We start from the raw sequence: 15,408 nt of genomic DNA on the forward strand, positions 1-15,408 counted from the left end.
TTCAGACTGATTGTGGTGCAAAGGGGAAAGGCAGCTGGAAGATAGGAGGGGGAGGAAAAAACTTGGCAAGCAATAGGTGGATGCAGATGAGGGTAGGTTTTGATAGACGAAGGTTGGACAAAGTCCTGAGATGAAAAGACAAAAGTTGAGAGATAAGGATAGAAGAGTTGCAATTTATGAAAGCGGAGGAAGAAATGTAGGTGGAAGGAGAAGGGGTAGGCAAGAAGTAGGTGTGAATCTAGATTGGGCACAGGGAAGAGAGGGAGGAGGGGAGTGGGGGGGAGGGTCGAGAAAGGGTAAACCAGGAGGTGCTAGTTACCTAAAATTTGAGAATTCATTTTTGATAATTAGAAACAAGGAACTTTAGATGCTGATATATTTTTAAAAAGTAAGAAGTAAAAAAAAGCTGGAATGACTCAGCGGGTCAAGCAGCATCCCTGGAAAACATGCGCAAAGTGCTAGAGTAACCGTCTGAAACAGGGTCCTGACATTGAACATCACCAATCCGTGTTCTTCAGGGATGCTGTCAGACTCACTGTATTACTATAGCATTTTGTGTAATTTAAAAAAAATGTTCATACTGTTGAATTGTAAGCTATCAAGCGGAATATGAGATGCTGTTCCTCCAGTTTGTGTGTGGCCTAACTGGGGCCACTCTGACAATGAAGGAGGCTGAGGGCGGAAAGGTCAGTGTGGGAATGGGAAGAGGATTTGAAATGTTTAGCAGTCAGGAGATCCAGTAGGCTTTGGCAGACAGAGCACAAATATTCAGCGAAACGATCGCAGAGTCTGCACTTGGTTTCGTTGATGTACAAAAGGTCACATTGGGAACATCAGATACAGTTGAAGCAGTTAGGAGCACATGAACCTTTGTCTCATCTGGAAGGACCTTTGGGACTTTTAGGGTGCTTGGATGGATATGAGGGAGGAGGTATAGAGACAGGTGCTACATCTCCAGTGGTTGCAGTAAAAAGTACCTGGGGAGGGAATAGTTTGGGTTGGAAGGGATGAGTGACCCAAGGAGTTGCAAAGGGAGCGGTCTACAGAAGGTGGAAAGGGGTAGGGATGGGAAGATGTGATTAATGGTGGGATCACATTGGAGGTGTTGAATATGTCGGAGAACGATGTGTTGGATGTGGAGGCTGGCAGGGTGAAAGGTGTGAAGCAGGGAAATGCTATCCTTGTTGCTTCTGGGCAGAGTGGGAGCAAGAGCAGAACTATGGAACACAGAGGAAACGTGTTTGCAGCTGTTTTTTTAGCATTGGGGTTCTCTCACGTAGGATGTGGTTAGTGAGTGAGCTGTAAATTACAACATCCGGCAAACATTGCATTTGCCTCAAGCAATGAAACGTGAGCATCCTGTATAAGCTATGTGTACCATTGGCCATTTATCCAAACGGTCTTGTTGCTGGTGATACTCAGAGCCAAAGTGACTCAAGGACTTCTCTGAGGCAAATTACTGGAGAAATTAAGGAAGGGACTGCAGATGCTGGTTTTTACCGAAGATAGACACAAAGTGCTGGAGCAACTCAACGGGTCAGGCACCATCTCTAAAAGGAGCAGGTGGCATTTCGAGTCTGAAGAAGGGTTCCCAAACCGAAACAACAACTGTTCCTTTTCTCTAGAGATGCTGCCTGATCTGCTGAGTTGCTCCAGCACATTGTGTTTATCTACTGGAGAAATTGACCTGCTTTCACTGCAATGAGGAAGAGTATTGAGTATGGAAGCAAATAAATAGCTTGTCTTCCCACAGTGCCTTTCATAACATTAGGGTGTTCCAAACCGTCACAGTCAATTAGGTACCTTTGAAGTCCAGTCACCATTGTAATGTAAGAAATGCAACAGCCAGTATTTGAGGCAAGGTCACATAGATCAAGGTTGAAAGTGGCTCCTTCAGTTTCAGAATAATTTAGCTAATGTAACCCAGTATCAGTTGAATCATATATTTTTATATTTTTTAATGATTACAACAACTTTCACTGCATCACCTCTGACAAATGAATTTTTATTTCCAGTTGTTAACAGTCGTATCTAGTCCCATTAGTAGTATCTTAATAAAATCCTCTGCTTATTCTGTAGTTTTGTAGCCATCTCAAACAACCACCAGAATGAGGTATGGTCTCTCTAATGTATACCTCAATAAGTAAGTTGAAAAAGGCCTAATTTGCCAGAACTGTGTTTTTCGTTGTACAAATTCTGTTTTTTTGGCAACGTTATTTATGTTGAGTCTGTAAAATGTAAAAAAAACACACACAAATTAATAAAGGCTCCAGTGTGTCTCTAAATTGAGGGTGGTCAGTACTATGATCCTTTTGACTATATTTTTATGTGTTTCCATTTGTCTATGGCATCAGAAAGAAAGTCATTACTTTGCTACTCATACTAGAATGAGTAAACCTGAGAAACCAAAAATAATCATGTTTTGACTTTGGAATTTAAGGTAAATTGAGTGCATATGTAAAACAGGTACGTATCTTTTTTTTAACTTAATCTAATCTCTGGTATAGCACTGCCAGGATAAACTGAAGAAACTCCTTCAATGACAGACCTAATGGTTTTATTAAATTACTGATGGTGATGATAAGAAAACTTGAAGGACTTGATTTTCTCAGGCTTTTTTGCGTCCTTTGCAATCAAGTTAATGATTTTTCACTGGTTGAACCGCTGAACCTCTTCAAGGGAATATAAAAGCACACAAATCCAGCACCAAGTTACATTCCAGTGATTGCTGGGTTTCTGCATTGGCTCACTTTCACTTGTTGTACTGTCATTCTCTCTTTTTTTTTGCCAGGAAAAGCCTTACCAGTGTTCAGAATGCAACAAAGCTTTTAGTCAGAAAAGGGGTCTAGATGAACATATGAGGACTCATACAGGAGAAAAGCCATTCCAGTGTGACGTAAGTAACTGAAACTTTTAATGTTTTTGATTGTTTAACTTTGGATCAGCCTCCATCAAGCAATCAGACATCTGGATAGGATTGGGATGGTGCGGCGAATCAGATACAACAAAAGGTTTCCTAGAGATACAAGGAACTTTCCTTGTTTCGTAAAGTTTCCTAATATTGCCCTAAGTAGTCCCTCCATTGCAGTAATACACTCTGCAGTTTCTCAAATCTTTATATATTCATGATGTCTTTTATAAAAATATTTTTTTCCTCTGAGGTAAAAGTACAGAATTCCAAACCTCGGTAGCAACTAATTTTTCCATGAAACAGTCAGTAGTTTCGATTATTTCCATGCACGTACGCAAAGTTGCAGTTGGTTATTTGCTGCAGATTTTCTGCTTCTCATGAAGTGCTGTATGAGAATTGGATATTGCACCGATATTGTTCACCCACTACTTGAACCGAGTGCTCTGCGTTTACATCCTGCACCAGGTTCCACATTTCCATATTTCCTTATGATATAGCAGGAGGTCATTTGGTCCATTTGGCCTTTTTCCAGCACACAGTGCAATCCCAGTTTCCCCACTAATTGTCCCTGCCACCTATTCTCTCCACGTTCCAAACATCACTACCATCCATCTTCACGATGGGTGATCAAGGCCCAGAAACCCATTTATTTTAATGGAGGGAAATATCGGCGAAAGTCTAAGGTCCATCATAGTAAGTTTAGTTACTGGAATTATTTGAGTGATTTTTTTTTAAAAAATTGTTTTAGAACTTTTGAAAAATATATTTAAGTTTCTAACAAGTTTTTGAATATATTTGAACACCAGCCAAATCTGGTTACATCAAAAGGTGTGACGTAGTTTGCTATAAGGATTTTTTTCACACTTTTGGTAGTTGAGCTTATTCTGGCTTTCGCCTTCCATAGTCCTCTATCTCCACCACTCCTCAACACCCATCCCCAATATCCATCTGCAACATAATCGCATTATAGTGAGGAAGGCCCTTTTGTTGTACAGGAACATAGTGCGAGGAAGTGAACCAGCTGTCCCACACAGTCACATCACAGGTATTCCAATCACCAGAGTGAAGCTTGAAGATTATTTGGAAATAGTCCAAGAGTGGGATGGGAACTGCAAACCATCAATTCTGGTCTCGTATGTCCAAGTTGGAAATTCCAATGGCAGGAGATTGTCTTTTTAGAACCCTTGTGTTAGTGATCATTGATAGATTCAGTCAAGCTGTTTGCACACCTTTCCCATGTTGAGATAAGGACAAACATTTAGTCGTAAAAGTGAGTCATAGAAGTGATGACCCTGGGTAGATATGTGTTATTGTGTGACTGACTGACATGTTATCCCTGCTGGTTTACACTGAGGTTATTAGATTGTTGGGTGGCAATATGTACATGGCCATTTAATTCCGTCAGATGATTTGCAGATTAAGTCAAGAAAGCAACTAATTCAGCTTGAAAAAAATGTTTAATGTTTCTCAAATATATACTTAATGAATGGCATTAAATGACTTTATAATAGTTTTTTGTAGTTTAATGTAAAACATGAAAGAACTATTCAGTACTTTGAAAGATCCACCAGCCTAAATAAATTCTGGTCCATCAGTGAAATGAAATGCTCCATTAAAATGTCAACATTTAACATTCGCATTTAATTTTAATTTGTTTTCCTTTGCAATGCTGTGACTTTGGTTCCAGTTAACTGAGATTATTATCATGTTATGTAAATTTGTGGTTTATGGTGGTTCTGATTACTTGACCTGTGAAAAGCTAAACCTATGTAGGACCCAAAATAAGATCCATTCTACCAATTGTTCATTCCCTGAGTGTTGTACTTCCAACTCTTCACACTGTGCCCATTGCATTGCATATGTCAAATGGGAATGCTCTGTTGATATTACAAAATTGCAGACTACTTTCTTAATGCCCTATTTATTAACCCTTTTTAACATGCATTCCTTGCAAAAAAACTGCACCAGTGTACATTAAAAAGCCTCGTAGCAATTTTGTAGCATGAAGCCGACAAGTTGAGAAATGGTGGATTTTTATTGTCCTCACCAGCATAATACCTGCAACACTGTGATGGAGATTCCAACTTACACCTCCATTCCCTTTCCAAAAAGAGGCTTGGATTTCTAGCAATTAGAACTAGCTTGGCGGGCTGCGTTGAGCCATAAACTTAAGGAACCTGAATTATTGCATCTGCCAACGTTTTGCACTTAGCAATGCAATCCTTAACAGCTGTTATATTTTTCCAAAATTCTTTATGACCCACAAATGAACTGTGCAAAAAGGCCCTTTATCAGAGGAAGGTAGATACTGAAGACCATCTTGTGACTGACCGATGTATTTATGTTTCAAGAGCTCCAACAGCATCCCCCCCCCCCCGCCCCCCTCCCTCCCGCCTTCCCTTTCCATTTTCAAAAATGGATCCAATTTGAGGAATTTAGTTACACCAAACCTTCCCACGTATTATTTATTGCTTGATTCAGGGGTACTGGTAACACAAACCTGAGCATTTGTGGTGCTAATATTGGAAGGGTCTGTGACTATCTCTGACTTAATCACAGTTATGTACTTTGTATGATTAAACTTAAAAACATGGTGATATAGTTTGCTTGAAGAAGGATCATTATTATAATCATTGTTATCACAAAATGCTGGAGTAACTCAGCGGGTCAGGCAGCATCTCAGGAGAGAAGGAATGGGTGACGTTTCGGGTCGAGATCCTTCTTCAAACCCGAAACGTCACCCATTCCTTCTCTCCTGAGATGTTGCCTGACCCACTGAGTTATTCCAGCATTTTGTGATATCTTCAATTTGTACCAGCATCTGCAGTTATTTTCCTACATTATAATCATTGTGCTCTACATGTCATATTGAATCTGAACACAGAGTCTAAATGCATTTTCTTTTCAGCATTGGAATAAAGAATGTTTTGTTTTGGTAACTGATATAATTAAGCCATTCCAGGTCATGTTCAGAATAAGTTGAAAAGAATGCAGATGAATACTTAAAGGGCCTGTCCCACTTAGGCGATTTTAAGGCGACTGCCGGGCGACTAGGCTGTCGCTGACAGTTCGCCGAGGTGTCGCGGGCATGATCGTGAGGAGTCTTCCAAAAATCGTAGTGGATTTCAGCGCATCGCAGAGAAATCATCCGAAGTGAAATTTCTTGGCGACAGCTGAATTGTCGCCAGGTATTGTTGCTTATTGCGGGCGCTGTCGCATGCTGTCCCCAGATTTGATAGGTTCTCTTAGATGCATTTAGAAGCACATAATATTAAAATAAGTAAAGTCATTTCAAAATACCATACAATGCTTGTGTTTAACCAATTTATTTACTGTCAGGACATTTGACAGGTAGATTGGAGGCGACAGTTTGACGGTCAGGTAAGCGTGGGAATTTTTGCGATGTTTATGGCCATCAGCCATTACATTTAAAGTGGGCTCCCAACCCAGATATGCAACCCAGAAACCAGATATGCATCTCCCGTACATTTTCAAAGAATGACCACACACTTTTCACAAAAATCCACTTAACCACTTTTAAAATATTTTTTTTAATACAGCTATTAGTAAACTGGAAGTAAATCCAGTTTATGCCTTGTTACAGTGAAGCTTGTTGTTTAAATAACCCATACAAGATGTTATAGTTCAAAACTCTCAAGTACTTACCGACTTGTCAGTGATTTCAGCGAAAATTAGGACGCCGGAGAAACATTGACAGCGTGGGAATTTAGCGATGTTTCAGAAGACGGTGTCATCTTGGCATTGTCGTCGGGTGAAAGAAAATTTTGCCGATCTGCTACGACTTTGACAATCAACGGCAGTCGCCAAAAAAGTCGCCTAAGTGGGACAGGCCTTTAAGGCAACAACTCTTAATTCTCTGTATTCCATGTAACCATCCTTAACTCCACTAGTTTAGAATATAAAAAAGGTGAGGGAAGGGAGTGAATATTTAGAATAGCAACAATACAAGATCTCAACACCACCCAAAATTAATTGGCTGGAAGAGAATAAAATGCGTATGATGTACAGTATACGGGACATTTTTCTAAATCAGAACAAAAAACTGCAGATGTTAAAATTTCAATACCTAAATAGAAACTGCTGGAAGCACTTAGCAGACCAAGCGACATCGTTAGGAAGAGAAACATTAATTTCAACTCAAGGTTCCTTCTTCAGAATTAGAAAAGTGAGAAAACAAGAATGTTTTATGTTACAGAGTGGAAGAAGGAAGGAAGAGAATAGAGGGAATGTCTGTGAAACAATGTAGACAAAGGTTGTCAAGATTAGAAATCATTAGAGACCAAATAACAAATAGTAACAGAAAGTACAGCCACAGCTATGGAGAGAGAAAGAGGGTAATTATCTGAAATCATTAAGTTCAGAAGATAGTGCCTGATGTGGAAAACCTTGTTATCATAGCCTTAAATATGACTCACTCCTTTTGATACCCATTCCCTTCTCTCTCCAATAGTTGACAAACCCTCAACTCTACCTCCTCTATTTCCTGCACCTCTTTACCCATCGCTTCTCCTTGAAGCCAAAACAAGGATAGGGATCCCATGTCCTTACCGTTCACCACACAACCCTCCATATTTAAAAGACTATCTTCCATAATTTCCACCACCCTCAATGGTTTTCCACCACCATCTTCCCCATTTCACATAGAGTCATAGAGAGAATGATACAGTGTGGAAACAGGCCATTTGGCCCAACTTGCCCACACCGGCCAACATGTCCCAGCTACATGAGTCCCACCTGCCCGCATTTGGTCAATATCCCTCCAAACCTGTCCTATCCATGTATCTGTCTAACTGTTTCCTAAAGGTTGGGATAGTCCCAGCCTCAACTACCTCCTCTGGCAGTTTGTTCCATACATGCACTACCCTTTGTGTGGAAAGGTTACCCCTCAGATCCTTCACCTTAAACCTATGTCCTCTAGTTCTTGATTCATCCACACAGAGACTGTGTGTATCTACCCGATCTATTCCTCCCATGATCTTATACACTTCTGTAAGATCAAAGTTTTCCCATTCATCTTCGGGAAGAGATTGTTCCCTTTGTCAAGTCAAGTCAAGTCAATTAATTTGTATAGCACATTTAAAAACAACCCACGTTGACCAAAGTGCTGCACATCTGACTAGGAAAAAAAAGAAACATACAGTGGCAGGCAGCCAAACACAACGGCGCGGCCATCTTGAACAAAATGTTAATTCAATCACCCACAGTCCAACAATAAAAGCACTAAACAGGCACCCAAATTACCCAACCCCAAAACCCCCCCAAAACACAGTCCAACAATAAAAGCATTAAATAAGCATTCAAATCACACACCCCAAAACCCCCAAAAACACAGTCCAACAATAAAAGCATTAAATAGGCACTCAAACCACCCAACCCCAAAAACACACAAAAAAGAAACATCCATCAAAGAAACATCCATCACAGTGAGTCTCCTCCAGTCCTCTCTCTCCTCACTGTGATGGAAGGCCACAATGTCTTTCCCTTCTCCTGCTGTCCTCGCCCGCAGTCAGGTTGTTGTGGTTGCAGGCCGCACCGGACGGTCCACATTGATTTGTTCTTCCATCACAACCACCCATTCCCCTTTCCTTGTCACTTGCAGCTGTGGCAAATATTTACAATGATTTTTAACAAATTCAAACAATAGAATATAGGTGTAGAAATCCTCATATGCCCAAATGGCTGGATGTCCAAGGCAATAAGGCACTAATAATCATTTTGGTCTTGGAGTGCCCCTGTTGCAGATTTAAGTACCACTATTGAAGGACTGATTTCTTTGGAAAATGTTTTGATGCTGTGCCTTCTAACCAGAGTAAAAGATCTTATCACATGTCACAAAAGCAAAGGAGTTTATTTGATCTCATTGCCAATGTTTACCCTCAGTAAATGACACCAAATCAGAGCAGTGAGTCATTTATCTAATTTGCTGTTTCTGGCAACTTACATTACACAGATTGTCTTCAATATTTATCAACCAAAACAACAATGTTGGCACTTCCAACGCCGTTCATAAAGTGTTTCGTGACATCATGAAGTTCTGAAAACACTTATAAATGTGCATATTCTTTTATTTTCAAAAATATATAAACTCTTCCACAGAACCAAACAAAACTGCTTTCATATTTTTATCACAAAGATTCCACAAGGATTTTGGTTTGTTGTCATACTGTTTGGAAAATTCTTCCAAATGTTTCTATTGGACAAATACTACTACATCTGAGTAAACCTGTCCCCTTTGTGCGCCTACTTCAATACCATGTTTTTACTTCAGCATGACCAACTTCTCTGTCTTACTGCGATTTCTGTTTGATAATTCTTTCTCTCTTCTGATGCCAATAAAATCTGGACCCCCTCCACCGTTTTGATTTGTATGCAGACATTTTTTTTCCATTTCCTTACAACCTTACAATCTGCGGTTAGTTCAACCAGACATCTATATTTCCATGAGGAAATAGCATCCCGGTTGTGAAGCAAAAGCCATTTATTTCTCTTTTGTCTTGAATGCTGCCGCATGCCCATCAGCTTAACACAGCAGTGGAAAATGTGCGGTGCCATTTTTTAATGCGGTATATCTGTCTCATACCAAGATCCATCATCTCAGTTTGAAACTGTCAGATCAGACTTGTGTGTGGCTGTACATCTGGCCTTTGAATCTTTAAACATTGAGGATAATTATGTTTTCTTAAATTTGGTATTGTTAGCTAAATAGATAAGTTACAATAGACAATAGGTGCAGGAGTAGGCCATTCGGCCATTCGAGCCAGCACCGCTATTCACCGTGATCATGGTTGATCATCCACAATCAGACGTTCCTGTCTTCTCCACATATCCCTTGACTCTGCTATCATTAAGAGCTCTATCTAACTTTCTCTTGAAAGCATCCAGGGAATTGGCCTCCCCTGCCTTCTGAGGCAGAGTTCCACAGCTTCACAACTCTCTGAGTGAAAAAGTTTTTCCTCATCTCTGTTCTAAATGGCCTACCCCTTATTCTTAAACTGGCCCCTGGTTCTGGACTCCCCCAACACGTTGCCCCTAACGTGTCCAATCCCTTAATAATCTTATGTGTTTCAATAAGATCCACTCTCTTCCTTCTAAATTCCAGAGTATACAAGCCCAGTCGCTCCAGTCTTGCAACATACGACAGTCCCGCCATTCCGGGAATTAACCTTGTGAACCTACGCTGCACTCCCTCAATAGTAAGAATGTTCTTCCTCAAATTTGGAGACCAAAACTGCACACAATACTCCAGGTGTGGTCTCACTAGGGCCCTGTACAACTACAGAAGGACCTCTTTGCTCCTATACTCAACTCCTCTTGTTATGAAAGCCAACATTCCATTAGCTTTCTTCACTGCCTGCTGTACCTGCCTGCTTACTTTCAGTGACTGATGAATTAGGACACCCAGATCTCGTAGTATGTCCCCTTTTCCTAACTTGACACCATTCAGATAATAACCTGCCTTCCTGTTCTTACCAACAAACTGGATAACCTGTTCTTACCACAAACGACATTCTCCTCTCCTCCGACGCTGGCAACCTCAACATCCTCATCCTACTTGACCTCAGCGCCGCCTTTGACACCATAAATCACTCCATTCTCCTCACCCGACTTGAAACCTCCCTTAACATCACCGGCACAGCCCTATCCTGGTTCAAATCTTACCTCTCTGACAGACGCCAGTTCATCTCCATTAACAACTGTAAATCCCCCACCGCTCCCCTCCCCCAAGGTGTCCCCCAAGGCTCAGTCCTTGGCCCCCTCCTCTTCATCCTCTACCTGTTCCCCCTTGGTCAATTAATCCGCCGTCATGGTCTCAACTTCCACTGCTTCGCCGATGATATCCAGCTCCTCATCTCCACCAAGTCAATCTCCCCCACCACACACTCTACACTGACAAACTGCATCACTGAAATAAAATCTTGGCTTCAATCAAACTTCTTCAAACTCAATTGCAACAAATCTGAAATCATCATCATTGGTCCAAAAACGCTCACCAAATCCACCCAAAACTTCATCCTCAACATTGATGGTCTCCCAGTATCCACCTCACCTCACATCCGGAATCTTGGAATCATCCTTGATCAAACCCTCTCCTTCGACAAACACATCAAACACATCACAAAGACAGCCTTCTTCCACCTCAAAAACATTGCCCGTCTCCGTCCATCCCTCTCCTCCACAGCTGCAGAAACCCTCATCCACGCCTCCATCGCCTCCCGTCGACTACTGCAACAGCCTCCTCTATGGCGCACCCTCAAAAATCATCAATAAACTTCAATACATTCAAAACTCCGCTGCCCGTCTACTCACACACACCTCGATCCGTGACCATATCACCCCCGTCCTTTATAAACTCCACTGGCTCCCCATCCCCCAGAGAATCCAGTACAAAATCCTCCTCATAACCTACAAAGCCCTCCATAACCTGGCCCCATCCTACCTGACCGACCTCCTCCACAGGCACACTCCCACCTGCACCCTCCGCTCTGCCGCTGCCAATCTCCTATCCCCCCACATCCGGACCAAACTCAGATCCTGGGGGGACAGGGCTTTCTCCATCGCTGCTCCCACCCTATGGAACTCACTACCCCAAACCGTTAGAGACTCCTCCACACTCACCACATTCAAAACATCGCTGAAGTCTCACCTGTTCAGTACTGCCTTCAACCACTGAAGGTCACCTCACCTTCTGTCTCCTTTCTCTGTTCATTTATTTATTTACTTATTTATCTATTTATTCATTTCCCTATGTTCTCAAAATCTCTGTGAAGCGTCTTTGAGTATATGAAAAGCGCTATATAAATAAAATGCATTATTATTATTATTATTATTATTACCAACAAACTGGATAACTGGATAAATCTGAGTTTACTCAGATGAAGTAGTTATTGTTCAATAGAAAAATTTGGAAGAATTTTCCAAACAGTATGACAACAAACCAAAATCCTTGTGGAATCTTTGAGTGATAAAAGTATGAAAGCAGTTTTTTTTGGTTCTGTGGAAGAGTTTATATATTTTTGAAAATAAAATAATCTGCCCACTCACACAACCTGTCCAAGTCACCCTGCATCCTCATAGCTTCCTCCTCAGACTTCACACTGTCACCCAGTTTTGTGTCATCTGCAAATTTGCTAATGTTACTTTTAATCCCTTCATCTATGTCATTAATGTATATTGTAAATAACTACGGTCCCAGCACTGAGCCTTGCGGTACCCCATTAGTCACTGCCTGCCTGAAAGGAACCCATTTATCCTTACTCTTTGTTTCCTGTTTGCCAACCAATTTTCTATCCATGTCAGTACCCTACCCCCAATACCACGTGCTCTAATTTTGCCCACTAATCTCCTATGTGGGACCTTATCGAAGGTTTTCTGAAAGTCCAGGTACACTACATCCACTGGCTCTCTCTTGTCCATTTTCCTAGTTACATCATCAAAAATTCCAGAAGATTAGTCAAGAATGTTTTCCCCTACATAAATCCATGCTGACTCGGAACGATCCTGTTACTGCTATCCAAATGTTCCGCAATTTCTTCTTTTATGATTGACTCCAGCATCTTCCCCACCACCGATGTCAGACTAACTGGTCTACAATTTCCTGTTTTCTCTCTCCCTCCTTTCTTAAAGAGTGGGATAACAATAGCTACTCTCCTAGCCAGCGGTGCTGGCTCGAACATGGAAACAGATGTAAACATGGTGATGTGAACGAACTTGCCCCAGCTTTGCACGGGAGTGATTTCCTTGCATGCACAATGCAGGTGGTGTTGGATCTTCTGTGCATCTATACAAAATAGCCACATTAATTCCAAAGTTGTATGAGAAGTGCAAACTTCAATGGTGGAAACTGTTAAAGTGACAGTTCTTAACAGGGACAGTCACTGCAAATGGTGAGGCAGATTTGGATTAATGTTCGCTTGGAATGGCAGGGAGTTATAGATTGAAGCACGCACCATGGCTCTCAGAGATTTCCCGGGACCACAAGCTGACAGTAATCGATATCTGAGCCATCGATCTAAAGAGTCAAGACACAATTTCACACAAAAGAAAATAGAAGAGCATATGTGTAGGAAGGAACTGCAGATGCTGGTTTACACCAAAGATAGACACAAAATGCTGCAGTAACTCAGCACGACAGGCACCATTTCTGGAGAGAAGGAATGGTGACATTTCGGGTCAAGACACTTCTTCAGAGGAGAGGGAGACACAGAGATAAGGAAGGGTAAAGTGTGTGAAAACAAGACATCAAAAGAGATGGAGGATTAAGGAAAATGTAGAATAGATCATTGTTAGCTAGGAGAAGGTGACAACAAAGCAAATAGAAATAAAATGTAATGGGGGACAGACAGACTGATTGGAGAACTCGGAAGGGGGAGAGATGGAAAGAGAAGTCAATATTCATACCGCTGGGGTGTAAGCTGCACAAGCTCCTCCAATTTACGCTGAGCCTCATTCTGACAATGGAGGTGGCCCAGGACAGAAAGCTCGGCGTGGAAATGGGAGGGGGAGTTAAAGTGTTTACCAACCACCAAATTAGGTAGGTAACGAACCTATCACAGACAATTAGATGATTATTTTGGTGGTGGACTCCCTGATGCCACCTTAGCTGAAGATATGTACTTTAATTAACACTCACACTGGCCTTCTCCTTCCTGTTAATATCTGTTCCCTGAATCCAGGCGGCTTAATTGTTGCAGTGCCATAATTCTTTCTATAAGAGGATTGAGGAGAATATTTCTCAATAAAGGATAGTGAAACAAAGAACTTACTACTTAGAAGAGTGGTGTAAGCTGGAGTGCTCCTTGTGTTTTCAATATATTTGGATATGCCCAGTTATAACCTGGAGCAGATATAAAAAATCGGGATTTAGCTGGTTAGCTCATCATTAGTCTAGGCAGAATGAGCTGGATGACTTCCTTACATGTTGTAATTTTCAGTGATTTTAAACTTATTTAGTTGGCATATCTCGATAGAAGGCATACTGTCTTGTCTGCCTTCTATCAAGATATGTCAACTAAATAAACTTAAAATCATTGAAAATTACAGTACGGAATGAAGTCATCCAGCTCATTGTGTCTGAGCAGACTGTCTTGTCGGCTTTGTAATAAATAGCAAGTTACAAAACCTGGCCTGAGAATTATCTGAAATTTTCCATTGACGGCATTGTTTCTTCCTTATTTCAGGTCTGCGATTTATCATTCAGCTTGAAAAAAATGCTGATTAGGCACAAACTGACACACAACCCAAATCGACCAATGGCAGAATGCCAACTCTGTCACAAGAAGTTTACAAGAAATGACTACCTCAAGGTCCATATGGAAAATGTGCATGGAGAGACAGACAGCTAAAGCTCTGCCCTTCACATTCAATCGGAGAGCTTCAACATTCCTGAGCTCCATTATAGGTCAACGCTGTGGTAGATTGCAACTATCAGTAATGTTGGAATGCTTTACCTGCCCGATATGTATAATTTACAAAGATACAATGTGCATTCTTCAGCAGCTAGTATGTTTTGTTTTGCTATTCTGAGAGCCTGCTGCGAATGGGAGACGATAGATTTCAAAATCCTTGCTTTTGTGACCTTTACAATGAATTATTCTGCCGAGGTTGTTAGAGTATAGAGAAACACAGCACAATCTCCTTGTTTCTTTATGCTAATCATTTTAATAATCATCGACTGGATGCAGACACTTTACAACTGTTAATCCTCACACTGTCACCAAAACCAAATAATTCTCTGGTGAAGGTGATTTACTTTGAGATTTCAGTTCATCCATTAATGCTGAAAAGCCATTCATACGTTTAATGATATTATTTGTCACAAGAAAATGTATTTGTGCTATAATGATTTGCAACTTACACATTTTAGATAAATAAGTGAAATGTATTTCTGCTTTCCCTGCTCTTCTCTTACTCTTTTTTTTAATGTTTTCGTATAATCTTGCATTTTTGATTACCTATTGGTTTTGTTTTAGTAGTAATTTGAATTTTTGTGCTCTGACCTAGTCATTGATCAATTAAACAGAACCTCCTTTCTATTTAGCAGTCCTGATGCAGGTTTTTGTCCCAAACTGTTGATAATTCTTCCCCCCTCTGATGCTGTTCGATTCACTGAGTACCTCCAGCAGATTACTTGATGCTCCTTTCCGGTTAGTTTGCCCTCATCTGACCTCACCGGCAGTCAGGTCAAATTTTGATGTTTATTCTTGGAGAGTATAGATTGTGTGAAATGGCATATATTAAGATTCATGTAATCAGGATACAGTAAATTCTTGCCACAATACAGTTTTAGTGAGACAATACCAAAGATACTAGAGGAACAAGTTGGACCACTCTTTTCAAATCGCCTATACTGAAGTGTAGTACGCAAAGGAGCCATTTTAGTAGGCAAAACCCGCTGTTCGCTATGCCTCGCGCAGTGTAATCAGTGTTTTGGGGGAACTATGTGTGATGATACCATTAAAATGCAGAATATATCTCAT

At 40.9% G+C, this 15,408-nt stretch overlaps 1 protein-coding gene across 3 annotated transcripts in view; it reads left to right on the forward strand.

Annotated features, from left to right (window-relative positions):
- The window catches only part of prdm5 (PR domain containing 5), a 243,768-nt gene extending 229,127 nt beyond the window's left edge, over positions 1-14,641 (forward strand). For 2 of the 3 annotated variants that reach the window (XM_078411286.1, XM_078411294.1), the window contains 2 exons: positions 2,792-2,896; positions 14,110-14,641. In XM_078411286.1, the coding sequence (XP_078267412.1) occupies positions 2,792-2,896; positions 14,110-14,274 (270 nt within the window). In that variant the 3' untranslated portion in view covers positions 14,275-14,641. The remainder of the gene's footprint in view (positions 1-2,791; positions 2,897-14,109) is intronic. The other variant, XM_078411303.1, reaches the window with a different exon arrangement.
- Positions 14,642-15,408: the final 767 nt, after the last annotated feature.

This window comes from Rhinoraja longicauda, chromosome 1 (assembly GCF_053455715.1).
Source record: "Rhinoraja longicauda isolate Sanriku21f chromosome 1, sRhiLon1.1, whole genome shotgun sequence".
NCBI classification, from domain to species: domain Eukaryota; kingdom Metazoa; phylum Chordata; class Chondrichthyes; order Rajiformes; family Arhynchobatidae; genus Rhinoraja; species Rhinoraja longicauda.